The sequence below is a fragment of the Heloderma suspectum genome, chromosome 2, assembly GCF_057233095.1.
Source record: "Heloderma suspectum isolate Gila_16-S chromosome 2, 16-S_ref, whole genome shotgun sequence".
Lineage (NCBI taxonomy): Eukaryota > Metazoa > Chordata > Lepidosauria > Squamata > Helodermatidae > Heloderma > Heloderma suspectum.
In genome coordinates this window covers 156,462,018-156,476,347 of record NC_139459.1, presented here as the reverse complement: position 1 = coordinate 156,476,347, position 14,330 = coordinate 156,462,018, and the positions used below count along the sequence as shown (strand labels likewise).

The 14,330-nt window shown below is 45.5% G+C and overlaps 1 protein-coding gene across 1 annotated transcript in view; it reads right to left on the bottom strand.

Annotated features, from left to right (window-relative positions):
- ADGRL3 (adhesion G protein-coupled receptor L3) overlaps positions 1–14,330 on the bottom strand; it is a 713,779-nt gene that overhangs the window by 220,176 nt on the left and 479,273 nt on the right. The window contains exons 17-18 of the mRNA XM_084829694.1: positions 8,761–8,827; positions 763–854 (exon numbers count right to left, since the gene is read on the bottom strand). Of these exons, the coding sequence (XP_084685820.1) occupies positions 763–854; positions 8,761–8,827 (159 nt within the window). The remainder of the gene's footprint in view (positions 1–762; positions 855–8,760; positions 8,828–14,330) is intronic.

Here is a 14,330-nt window from a genome sequence, read left to right as displayed (position 1 = left end):
TCTAGAGGGAATGTTGGTGGTGCCATTATAAGAGTAGTGTAGAACAGAGAGTGTTATAGTGATGGAGGGACAACAATATTGTTTTTAAAGGGATGACAGTTTAGACATCTTCACATTGTTCCCCTTTCTGCTTCAACCCCTTGCTTGAGTAACCTTGGAGGCTTACCTGCAGTCCCTTCCATTATGTCCTGTTAATTAATGCCAGGCCAGCTAAAGGGAAGGGATTATTATATCTCTGTTTGTGGGTGTTGGTCATTTTAAAAAGTCTTACCCCACCTTCTACACATTCTTAGATGCCTTTCAGATATAGAAGCAGCAGCTGATGTTTGCACAGAAGGTTGCATGGGAAAGATTGTGGACAGTGTAGATTGTGTGGCCTTTCCCATGCAATTACTTTGGCAAACCTACACTATCAGCTCTGCCTGTGTGGTTGCATTATTCAGATGCAGCCCCAGCTGCATGGGATCCCCTCATGGAAAAGCAGGTCTCATGTGGTTGCTTCTGTGTCTGAATGGGACCTTATTCAAAAAGTAAACCATTAGTGTAAAATGCTGAACAAGAACACAAACATTATGGGCTGGATCCACACCAAATTATTTGTCCTTAGTTCCCATGAAATCTGAACCATTGATTTCAGTGGGACTGAAGTATAACTAACCTAATCTAGATCCAAACAAAAATTTTCGTGCTATCTTTGTCATAAGAAAATTGTTAAAAAAGTGATCCAGTTGGGAACAGCTAAGGGAGTGTTGATTCACTTACTTGATATTGTCGAGACACCCAGATTCAGGTTTCAATATGGCAGTATGATGAAACATTTTATAAAGAGCAATCCCAAGGAAGATTACATTGAGCTGAAATTTAAAAAAAAAAATTCAGTAGGGAGTCACGTGCCAAGTTATGAGAAAAAGACAGGGATGAATTTAAAGCCTAGTTTTCTCTGAGATGATACAACTGTGAATGGGCTATACCAGTTTACAATGCAGGTGGACTGAATGCTCCTCCACACCACCAAAACAAATCCCTACAGATAGAACACTAGATGACAGAGAAAACATACTAGACTATCTGTCACTCTGAACGCTAGTATTCTTTGTGGAGTGTTTTATTTTGCACGGAAGTGTTCCACAATGTGAGCACCCACCTCCACTCTGAAGTGGTGCAGCTCAGATATCCACCTATGACCTCACCGAGAACTAATGTTGACTCTGTTCTTCGCATTTTTCATAGCAGATGAGGTGGGTTGAAGGACTGGGTCTTCTTAGTTTGTGACATCAGTCCAAAGAGATTACATTGCAAGGTGGATTGCAGAAAATGGGCACATAGGCCTTCAAGTGGGTCATAAAGACTTACCTGCTTCCCTTGGCTGGGCTATAATTGAATTCGAATTCTATTGTAGCTGTTGTGTATATGGTACTGTCTGGTGTAAACTGTTATTTCTGATGTTATCATTGTTTTTATTATTGTTCTTATTGTTTTATAATGTTTTCTGGATTTAAATTCTGTTGTACCCTGCCTTGGGAAGATTTACTCTAAAATGTGGCTTCTAAATAAAATCCATAGAACAACACAAAGCCATGGTTCAGACAGACTAGTCTCAACAAGTCCTTTGACAGAGAAACAGGTGTTTAAAAAATCTGACACATTGCTTTTCTGGGCCTTTGTGATGTTGTATTTAATCCTCACGCTTCAGGCACAGTGGTGACACTAGTATACAGGAATCTGTATGTGGCCATTTTTAAAGGCAGAATAACAGGGTGTGCAGAAAGCAAGTGTAAAGAATCCATACTGTGATGACTAGACAAAGCAAATCCTGCTAGACTGTGTAAAGGTATAGAAGTCCTCAACACTCTACAGAAAAGAAGCTTTAGTTACTGAAAATGAGTTCTCAAGGAGCCACACAAGAGCACTATCATAACCTTGGCTTTTATTACTTTACTCAAAGCTTTATGAAAACAACAGGCAAATTCTTAGTCAAGTGCTGCTTTTGTATATGTTCTTAAGACCAAGGATAGAACACCCTGATTCCCTAAAACATGTTGACCCCTTCTTAGAAGAAGGAACAGACACGGATTCAGCCTCTTCTCTATGCCTCACTCACATGAACATTTCTTAAGGGAAAAAAAGTGCCTAATCGAGCATTCAGATAAAATGAACTGCATTCTATACCCCAGCTGTGCAATTCTCAGAAGAGAAAATGGCCCCCAAACCCCAAGGAAAGGCATTCCCAATTAAAAAACCACATTAAGGGTATCTGTACACCAGCCGAAAATCCTGCATGTAAAACGGGGCTTTCTGCTTCTGTTTTAAATGCAGGATCACAACTCCCTTTTTCACCCGCTTCATTTTCCCCCTCCCCTTCCCCACTCCTTCTCCCCACAGCTGAGTCTTCCATTTTCTTTCATTGATCTCGCTCCTCTTCTTGCTGCTTTTCCTCTTTTCATGGAAGGAACTCAAGCGGGACACAAGGGGGTAATTTCATAGCTCATGTGCGATATATTTAAAAATGGAACAAAGGGCATTTAGTGCAGGAGACGCCTTGGAGGATTACGGCATCATGTAAAGAGCCTGCAAACTTCCATGAAGGAGCAATCTCAATCTCAGGATAAAAGCTCCGTGTGAAGAAAGCCTAAGAACTGCTGAGTGTAGACGGTCGATATCAGCATTATGACAAGTGTTATGTAGCTTGAAAGATTACTTAAATCCATCTTAAAAAATGGCCTTGGGAGTAGATGGTGTCTTTCAGAAAGCTCTTGATATTGAAAGATAAAGCAGCATTGTTTCCTGCAATCTTTTAATACTGCAACTTTGTATGCCAGAACCAAAATGCCAAACTTCTTTTTCATGTTTTAGCTATTTGGTTTGCCCCTCAGACTAGGGGAATTTGCAAGGTGGTTATTAATGTTGCACTACATTTTCACACTCAGACATTTCTAAGATGAAAAGCGAGTCCCCAAGAAGCCAGGAACCCTCCTGCATGTGTGTGTGTGTGTGTGTGTGTATGGGAGTGCATCTGATGTACTGCTGCTGTGCCACCAGGTTTAGGGCAGAGTGATACTAGCCAATTGGAGCCCATGTACTGATTACAATGATGCCCCAATTCATGTAGCAAATCGGATTTGGATGGATGGCTGCTTCACAGAAGGCAAACAAAGCCCTCGCATTGCCCTTGCTCTGAATTAGGGGGAGAAGACGGAATAAGTCCCCATTTATGGGGCAACATACAGACAAAGCTTTTATGGTGCTGTCACCCTATCTCATTCATAGAATTTTGCAGGGGTGGGGGTGGCAGACAACATTGACCTGGTTTGCCCCACACGATGGTGGGTTGTCACCCTGGATAGCTTCAGGATAGCTTGTCATGATGTTCGAACCCAGAGTGTTTTTTTCATCCTGGGTTGTTTTCCACAATCAAGCCATCCTGAAAACCCATGGCTTGACATTGGGTTGTTCAGGGTGGCTTGTCATGCTGTCCCAACCCAGCAGGCACCTTCATTATGGGTTGTTGGGAATGGCTACTGAGCCACCCAGCACAAGCGACGAAAACCTCTGCCACTCCGTGCAATCTCACTACTGCCACCACCATCCTCCCTTACCCTTTGTCAGTGCTGCCTTTCCCATGCTCCTAAAAGTTGAGAAGAAAGGACACCACAGAGTGTCCCGAATGTGTTCTCAACCTTTTTTTCCAGTCTTGCACAAGTGTACACGTTCAAACGTCTGCTGCTATGAAATTTGCATAATTTCTCCCTCTTCTTTACTGCCCCGCCATGAAATTTGTGTATAGTTACCAATCTCACTCACTGCTCTGCTTTGAAATTTGTGTATATTTACTGATCCATCTGACTTGTCTGCCTTGAAATTTACGTATCTTTACCAATCCCAATCACTTCCTGCTCTGCCTTGAAATTTGTGTATCTTTACCCATTCCCCATCATTGCTCTACTACCCATGTATATATTTGATAGCTAACAACAGAGGCCAGTGGAGGGGAGTGACAAACATGATGGCTGGCAGGGGTGGAGCCGAAAGCAGCTGGTAGCTCTAGGAGCAAGAGCTTTTCAGGCAGGTGTATTACTTCAGTTGTAGGTGAAGCAGCCTTTAAAAAAGAAAAAAGAAAAATATGTTCTCTAGCAAGGCAAGTGCCAAAGTGGAGGATGAAATTGACAAGGATATCGACAAAAGGGAGATATTGGTATGCTGGGATAAACAGCAGACAGGTAGTCTTGAGCTCTTGCATCCTTGCATAAGACCCTGAATAACTTTTTTAAAAAAGATTTGCAAACGTGTTACAGCATTCACAGGGGCTCAGAAAATTATATACATTTCGCTAGGGATGTACGAAATTGGCCTTACCTGGCTCCGCCGGGTTCTGCTGGGGGGTGGAGGTGCACCGTCCCTCCCCCCGGAATCCTCACCGGCCGGTTCCGCTCCGTGGAGATTCCACAGAGCCGCCAGCCGGCTCCGCCAGCAGCCGGACATCCAGCCACTGGCTAGCAGGGACGCAAATGGCAGCGGCTGTAGCCGCCGCGGTTTGCGTCCCTGTAGTCAGCCGTGATAGGCTACGTAAATCTTTATGTAGCCTATCACATCTGACTTTTTAAAAAAACAAAAAATGCGCGTATGCAAATGGTGGCGGCTATGGCCGCCGCCATTTGCGTTCCTTATTTTGGCCCGTCTTAGTCTACATAAATATTTACGTAGACTAAGACGGGCCAAAATAAGGAACGCAAATGGCGGCGGCCATAGCTGCCACCATTTGCGTACGCGTGTGTGTTTTTTTTAAAGTCAGACGTGATAGGCTACATAAAGATTTACGTAGCCTATCACATCTTTTTTTTTTTTTAACCTAGCCATGATAGGCTACGTAAATCTTTATGTAGCCTATCACATCTTCTTCTTTTTTTTAACACTGGAAATGGCAGTGGTGGCAGCCGGTCAGAAGACCGGACGCCGCAGCCGCCGCCGCTGCCACCCGGAAGATCCGCCCCAGGTAAGTCTTGTCCCGGGGGGGATCTGTGGGGGGGCAGGGGGGTGGCGGGCCGTTCCGCCATGGAGTTCAGGGGGCCGAATGCACTGGCATTCGACCTCACCAAGATCCATGGCGGAATTCTCTGCCATCCCTACATTTGGCAATCTGATGCTGGGGGAGGGGAGTCTCCCTTGTGAGCTGGCAACTCCAGCGGACCAATTGCAGAAAGACTGCTGATGGAATAGCTGCACAATGCCTTCTACTTCTTAGCATTAGGACCTTTCCACCTTGAAACACCATCAGTCTTGTTGCACTTAGGGATGTGCGAACACACCCCAGCTTGAGTTCTCTGGGCGCCTGCTGAGCACCACCACCGCTCGCCCCCCTGGACATCTCTAATATTGCACATATTAACTTGCCTGGCCCTCCAACTGTGCATATTTAAATATGCCCATTTTTAAACTCCCTTTTTTATGCAGAAAAAAAGATAGCAAAATGGTGGGAGCTCGCTGGATGTGGCCACAGTGAGTCTAGAAGGGCATGAGTGGACGCGAGCAAGGATGGGCTCTGCAGGCGTGGTCCAGGGGTGCTGTCAGGAGTGCTCTAGCAGCCTCTTTAAGTCCCCTCCAATCATGACACAGACGAAAGGGATTCTTTCCAAGGCTTTATTCCTTTCAGGACAACTTATTGACTCTTTCAGATGCTAATCACCAGCAACTAAGCAAGGAAATGCACTGGGGTAGTTAGCAGAGTAGCATAAGCTCTGGGTAAGGCAGTTGGTCCCCGTTTGAAGGGGAAGGGCAGGAAAACTCTGAACTTATGGGCTATGGAGAGGTCCTCCCTCTTACCCGGGGATCCTCGGGACGCGACCGTTGTTTTAGTGCCAAACGTGCAGAGCACCGCCTCTCGGCGCCCTCCATCAGGCACCGCTCCCTCCGTCTCTGCCGAGCGTCCAGCAAGATCCCATCCCCCGCTCTCTCACTGCTAGGGTCACTGTCTCTCTCAGGAATGGAGGCAGGAGGAATCTCTCCCTGCTGCTGTGCCTGTGAGAGATGAGCGAGCTCCTCTCCCATGGGTGGTTGGTCCTCCTCAGAATCAGAACTACTCTGGGGCTCTATGGGCTTGGTATCCACCCTGACAGGCTGCAGGCAGGGGGGCCAACAGACTTCTGGACCCAGTCAGGTGTCCACAGCATCCGTAGTGCTCCTGTACTCATGGTTTCATTGCCCGGCAGCACTGTACAGCAAGACTTTCATCCTGATACTACTTCAGTTCTTTAAAAGTTTATGTGGCTAGTGGTGACAGAATGTGGATGAATGACATCTGCATTAGAATGCATCTCCATCTTAATTGCCTCCGTCAGCAGGCAACTACATGCAACTGGATCAGGATGAAGGAGCATTGTTCCAGTTGCCATGGCAAAAGAGATGCAGTCGCTCTTTCACCCCTTCACCCTCCATCTTGCAAACACTTTCTCCCTTTCACAAAGGGATGTGAAAAATCATTTAAAAGGGGATGCTCTTCACAGAGGGAATGGCTTAAAAAAAAAATCTTCCCCCTCCTTTCAGCTTAGCACTTGTGATTAACCTCTATTCCAAAGAAGAGGCCAACTCAAAAGAAGGGACTCTTGAAAGAAACAGGACATCATCTATTTTTCATTTAAGACTATATAAAATGAACTCAAAGACCTCTTAGGAAGTGTTATGAGGAAATAATATTTTTTTTGGGGGGTGCAGAAATTGTTCAATTGCATGTTTTTTATAATGGCCAAAAGTACAAAATCACTAGGTATATCAGTGTCTATTGAGGAGAGTTATTCATCCAGCTGGAAGTAGAATTCAGCATTATGATTCTAGTGTGTAGTGTTGTCTAGTTTAGTTATAAGGCCAGCAGTAAAAATTTACTGGGTTTCAATCCCTCAGTTAATTCAGGTATCTGGCCAAATTTGCTGCAGTCAGAAATTCACTCTGACTCACTGGAAGGACCCAGAACAACTATGAAAAAAGGGCAGAACTTGCCCAGAGTCTTTTCCAGCAGGCAAGAATTCCTTTAAAGCACCCTTCGCCAACCTGGCACCCTCGAGATGTTTTGAACTTCAACTCCCATCAGCCCCAGCTAATATGGCCAGTGATAAAAAATGCTTGGAGTTGTAGTCCAAAGCATCTGGAAGGCACCAGGTTGGAGAAGGCCACTTTAAAGAGATTCTACTCCATCTCACAAGAAGGAAGCAATGTTGCAGGGACCTGCATAATTTCTTCCTTTTGGGGCACCACTGCCATAAAAGCACTGAACTAGGTGTATTGTGACAACTCTACTAAAGTCAGCATATTATTCTGCTGCTTTCCAGGAATATAGATAACCAGACAATTCATCTTAATTATGTTGTTTATTTGATACAATAAAATTGAATATGGAGTTCTTTCACTTGGCCTTCAATTTACTCTTCCTCTACCTAAACTGAAGTTCCACATTCTGAAGCAGTAAATCACTCAATTCCAGGGGCTGAGGACAAACAACAGGGGAAGGATGGTTAACGCACGCCTTTAAAGATACAGGCCCAGTTCGCACATTACAGCTACGGTTGAAGAATCCATGGGTAGTTGTGGACAAGCAGGAGCGAGTGAGCATTCTGGCTCCCACCCACTGGCTCCTGCTAAGCTAAACAACCCAGGGATTCTCCATCCATGGGTTGTTTAGTGTGATGACTGAATGCAGAATTGTGGTTGTTGGGGGAGAAACAACCCATACTTGTAACCCAAGAACAAACCATGGGCTACAAGTCTGGGTTCTTCCTCCCTCTTAAACTATCATTAGAACTACAGTTAAAGAATCCATGGGTAGTTGTGACGTGTAAACTGGGTTAAAAGCTCTGCAACGTTTTGTTGCAGGTCCCCACTTGTGGACTCTATGGGAGAATGGCTGAGAAGTAGAGATTCTGTCCTACTCCCTTTTACTCGCAGAAACAAGGATGTTTTTAATCTGATCTCACTCAGAAGGCTTTATATCCTTTATATCCTTTCAGCAGTCTGGCTGTAACAGATCTTTGGATAGAGAGCATTATGTGAACAATGTGGTTGCATTGGGCGCTGAGAATCCAGAAATGGAGGCTGGTGCACACTGTTTCCTCTCCTTGCCTCACTTCAAGTGAAAGATGAGCTGGGGAGGGTTGGGGGACTGTTTTGGAGCTGAATAATGGCGCAGTTTGCTACACAGAGATTACACAATATGGCTAACGGAATTAAAGAGTTTAGACTATAAAATATTGATCTTGGTGTCTTACAAGGCTTGGGATTTTACCTTTTTGCCACATAGCTAAATAAGTTATGTTAACTTACTTAACTATGATATTATTTGCCATTTTAAGGCTTAAATTCTCCTCCATTTCTGTTCCTCCTTCTTCAAACATTTTCCCCTTTTGCAGAAATAATGTGACTTCAAGGTGCATATCCTCAAAGTGAGACCCACACCAAGGAAATATTGTTATGACTTGCTGACTAAACAATTAAAAACAAAAGGAGTAAATATTCTGATGTCAAATCACAGACCTCCTTTGCTCTGAAATATCAGACAGCAAAAAAGGTAGGCCAAGAAAACAAATAAAATATGTATCCCTCTCTCCCTTTCACGGGCATTTTGTTCAAGTTATTTGGAAATGTGGATTACTGCATAGGATCATATGATTTTTCTTCTTAAATGGGAATTAGCAGAGGTGCTGTAAAGACATGTAAAACTATAAGATTAATTGAAAAATTATGCTTCTGATCTAGAAAAACTGGAAAGTTAATTCTTACCATAATTATCAAGGTTGCAGGTCCTATAAAGCTCCAGATGAAGTAAGTGTCAAGTCGAAGCCAACAACTGTAATAGAAATGGAAAAAAGGCAGCATTCAGGGACTGTATATGAGACATATATCAAGAGGTGTATATCAAGAGTGAGTGACAGAGGAATTGGAACTGTATAACATTCCTCTAGGAGGTAGGAAATACCACATTGCTTGTTCATTAAATGGTGAATTATATGCCTGGTTTCTGACAGTGCTATTGATAGAGTAAGAGAATTTCCTCTAGAGGAAGCAGGAGGAAATAGCATAGATTTTACTTACTAAGGCCTTCAGTGTCTGTCATAGAAAATCTTAATTAAAAGTCCTAAAACCGCTAGATTTAATGGCTGTTCAAGCTATGCTTTGCTGTCCAATAAGCCTGTCAGCTTCCATAGTAGGTGACGTTTCCCCCTATATGAGATCTGAACACTTGTGTGAAAAGAGAAATAAATCAGGTCTAAAAGGTCTGAAGTTTAATTAGATTCATGAATATTTTTTTGTTTTCATGAATATTTCTAGAAATGCAGCTGACCTTTAGGATCAAGCTAGGTGATTCATGACCCAAACTAAATTATTAATCACTTGATTTAATATCTCTCAATGGTTAATGATCTGGAGAAATTACATTTCCATTCCTACTTCATTCAATGACAAAATGGACATGAATAGTTACATGAACTATCCACCCATACGATCTTGGATTCCTGCATTGAGCAGGGGGTTGGACTCGATGGTCTTGTAGGCCCCTTCCAACCCTACTGTTCTATGATCTCTAACATCCTTTTCTGTTGGTAGTTTTGCATATCTGCACTCACAAAAGATTAAGAACTTGCTATTGAAAGAAATGGCAAAACACTAATGTGCTATAAGAGAGCCGCTAATGTGCCATAAGAAATAAATTAAAAAATTAAAGGCTCTTATGAGCTTGAGGAGGTTTCCCATGGAGTCTCTTGTGACTCACTTCACTGACCTTGAAGAGATCTGGTCTCGAAAGCTTGCACATTTTTGTGATCTTTGAGTTGGCCTTATAAGGTATTATGCTATAGGGTTTTTGGAATTCTTTGCCAACATGGCTGTCTTTGTTTTTTTCACTGACCTTGCTTTCTTTCAGTAAGCCTCCACTAGGGTAGATAATTAGCTGCCTTGCGTGTTGACAGACTACTCAGTCACACCTGATATAGATGCAGCAGAATGCACCTTCAGAGGAGGGTACCCATTGAATCACTGCATATTGCTGCTCTTGGCTTTCTTCGTGCCAATCAAGAGGCACGCTCAGAACAGTGACTCATTCAGAAACACAGGATGGGCTCTCTGAGAGGGACATTTTTACTCTTTCACACTTCAAAAGTAAACCTATTTATGTGTAAGAGTAGTGCTCCTCCAGTTCTAATGCAGAAAACCACTGTGCTGCATTTATCAGAACTTTGGGAAATACTTCACTAAGATCACAAGTAACTGAACCCAAACCCAGTACTTAATCTGCATCCCCTCTCCCCAGGAGATAAGCCACTCATTGAGGGTGGCCATGTTGGGTTGTTTTTCCACCAGACTGGCTAGCTTGTTAGCCTCTCTTCTGTACTTAGGTTTGTCAGGTCTCGGTGTTTGAATTAATTAATGGTTAATTATGTTCATAGACCAATAAAATGAATAAAACAAAACTCATAAAAGCTAATATAAGACATAAATACACAATAAGAATGCAAATAAAATTACAGAGGAGCCAAAAAAAAGTTCTTCCTAATTTGTATTGAGAATTTTTTTTTTAGCTACCCCCTCAGTAATGTGGATAGAGTCAACCCCTAAATACAGAAAGATACCAGAGTTTCAGAGGGTCTTTCGGGTAGAGTTCTTACTAGTATGCCTCTCTTTGGCTTACGAATACTAACTGGCAACTTATACTAATTGCGGTATAAGAGAATATGGCCAGCAGACTTTATTTCTACGATTCCACAAGGATAAAGTCGTTCATTGAATGGAATCTTACTGAATCAGCCAGTTAGCAAAGCAGACAACAGCACATTAAAGTGAGTAAGCAGAAATGCTCTCCTGTATTTGAAAAGTATAGGACTCTAGCAATTCAAAAATCTGAACCATTACTTAGGATAATGGAAAACAAGACCTATCAGATGCAGTTCTCAAATGTTGTAAGTCTAAGTCTATTAACTTCTGTGTAACAGAGAGCTGAGCCTTCTTTAGGCCATAATTGTCCAAAACTTCAGGGGAGAAACCCAGCTTAAGAATCTTCTTTTTCATAAGTCACATCCACCAACTAACAAAGGAATCAGAAAGCAAAAAGTGAATGCAATTAGAGGTAGCAGTAGAAAAATGCAAACATAACCACCATTTCACAATCCCACACTTCTCTGTCTTTATCTCTGCCTTTGCCTCTAATTGCACAAAACATGTATCCAGAAGTAACTCTAACCTGGAACCAAAGTCTTCAAACAAACCTGCTGTTGCCCCTGAAAAAGGCAAAAACCTCAGCCAAATGTGGAAAATGTCCTACCCCCACGTCCGGCTTGCCTGGCCGTGGGGGGGGGGGGGCTGTTGCAGGCAGGCGGGGTGAATACGTAAATATTTACGTAGCCTATCACAGCTAAAGAGGGACGCAAATGGTGTCCCCTACGCAGGACACCATTCACGGCTGCACACCGGAGCAGGAGACCACAGCGGCCGGACACGGACCCGTCGGAGGCAGGTAGGATCCAGTCCGCAGGGACTTTGCGGGGTGGCAGGGGAGCAGTCCGTTCCGCCATGGTCTCTGGGGGGCCGGATTCTTTAGAATTAGGCATGGCGGAGAATTCCGCCACGGATTTCAGTGAGGCCGAATGCACTGGCATTAGGCCCCCCGAAACCCGTGGCGGAATGGCTTCCCACCCCCCACCACCCCGCGGAATCCCCCCCGGGACGAAGCTTACCTGGGGTGGATGTTCCGGCAGCGGAGGCTCTGGTGGCAGTGGTGGCGGCGGCAGCTGGTCTCTCGGCCGGCTGCTGCGGCCGCCATTTGCGTCCTGCCAGGCTGCCGTGATAGGCTACGTAAGTATTTACGTAGCCTATCACGGCAAAGAGCAGGGGCGCAAATGGCAGCTGCTACAGCGGCCGCCATTTGCAGCCACAGCAGCCGGCCGTAGCCAGAACTCCGGCTGCGGATGGCCCTGGCTGGTGGCTCCACGGAGCAGCCGCGGAGCAGAGCCAGCCCAGGGAGGATTCTGGGGGGAGGGATGGAGCGCCTCCCCCCCACCACGAATCAAAGCTGCAAAAAGGTAAGTGACTTTCGTACATCCCTATTTAGAATTCGGCCTCACTGGAGTCCGTGGCGGAATTCTCCACCATCCCTAGCGAAAAGACACGCCATCCCAGCCACTTGGACTGTGAGCCAAAAATTCCTACTTGGCCCCTGCGAAAAGGCAACCAGTTGTCTGCTACGCCATTTGTGTCCCCGCTTTAGACGTGATAGCCTACGTAAGGATTTACGTAGGCTATCACGGCTACAGGGGGCCCTCAAATGGTGTCCCCTACGCAGGATGCCATTTGCGGCCGCAGCAGCCCGGCAGCAGACGGAGGTTCAGCTGCGGATGGGCCCGGCCGGCGGCTCAGCGGAGTCGCCGTGGAGCGGTGCTGGCCGGGGAGGATTTCGGGGAAAGGAACGGATCGCCTCCCCCCCCCGGTGGACCCCGCCCCGTGGACGCAGGTGAGTGGAGTTTCATACACCCCTACTTTTCACCTTCTTCACACTGTTAATGGGGCTGAGTGTGTCCTGTAGGTAATTCTGGTCTAATTCTTTCTCAGTTTAGGTCGCATTTCAGTTGGCGGCTAGGACAGGCAAAAGGAGAATGAACTTAGGGATGTGAGCATTCAGAGGCACCTTATGGTGACAGGTGACGCCTGAGGTAGGGATGTACAAAAGTTCCGCCATGGAATCGGTGGTGGAATGGCCCGACACCCCCCCGACACCCCCTGGGACGGGACTTAACTTGGGCGGATCTTCATGGCGGTGATGGCTCTGGCGGCGGCTCCGGCGGCGGTTCGGCGGCGGCCGGCCTTCCGACCGGCTGCTGCCACCGCCATTTCCAGGTTAAAAAAACAAAAACAAAAAAAAGTGATAGGCTATGTAAAGATTTACGTAGCCTATCATGGCTAGATTTTAAAAAAACACCGTGTTAGGCTACGTAAATCTTTACGTAGCCTATCACGGCTGACTTAAAAAAAAACAAAAAAACAAAACGCGCGTATGCAAATGGCGGTGGCCATGGCCGCCGCCATTTGCGGTCCTTATTTTGGACCGCAAAATAGACGCTACGCTATTTGTGTTCCCCTTATTTTCGCCGTCTTAGTCTACGTAAATGTTTACGTAGACTAAGACGTGCCAAAATAAAGAACGCAAATGGTGGCGGCCATGGCCGCCGCCATTTGCGTATGCGCGTTTTTTGTTTTTTTTTTAAATCAGCCATGATAGGCTACGTAAACATTTATGTAGCCTATCACGGCTGACTGCAGGGACGCAAACAGCGGCAGCTATGGCCGCCACCATTTGCATCCCTGCTAGCTAGCGGCTGGATGTCTGGCCACTGGCGGAGCTGGCCGGCGGCTCCGCAGAATTGCTGCAGAGCACAGCCGGCCGGCCAGGATTCTGGGGGGGGAGGAACGGAGCGCCTCCCCCCCCGGCCAGGATTCCGGGGGGAGGGACGGAATGCCTCCCCCCCAACATCAACATAATCCACGGAAAGGTAAGTCACTTTCGTACATCCCTAGCCTGAGGCCTCCCAAATGGGTTTTGTGGCTCGGCGGGGGGATAAGGGTTGCCTGCGAGACCGACTCACCTCACTCACCCAGGAGCTGTGTGGCCTGGGAGGGGGTGACATGGGAAGTTCTACCTCCCCCATAAGGGGCAGTCCGGGGGGGGGGGCGGCAATGCTGACACGCCGCTCCTCAGGCTGGGTATGTTTTCACCCATAAAAGTGCCAGCTAGCCACTGGCACAGACAGTGCCCGTCCTAGGTTTTCCCCTTTGCAGATATTTCAATAAATGTGGCCCAATTCCAATCCAAGTTTTGTTGTCTGTCTTTTCATTTCCACATCTCCACTTGCAACTAACCAAGCTGTGATTGTGTTGGCCTTGTCCTGTTTGGATTGACACTTCCTAAATCCAAAATCAAAAAGAAGCTGAGAACTTGAATCAGATATTTGGAATCTAGGATCCAGTATTGCCCTCCCTTCGGGTGGATCCTAAGGAGAGTGGCTGTGATGAGACAGAAAGTGGCTGCAGGCAAGGCCCAGTCCTTTAGTGTTAGGGCCCATTGCTCTTAAACCTGTTGCTTTTGACCAGAAATGAATTCGAATTTTGTTTGATTTGTTTCTTTGAAAAACAAACAAAAATTCACATATTTATTCATAAATGGGATGAGGAAAACATTGAGATAAAAATATTGAATGCAGGAGAAAGAAAAACTGACAGATTTGTCCATCCAGGCAGAGGGCTTGAGCGCTTAGCTCGGAAAAGCCTGCATTTGAATCCCTGTGAAACCATATTCGTGGTGCTGA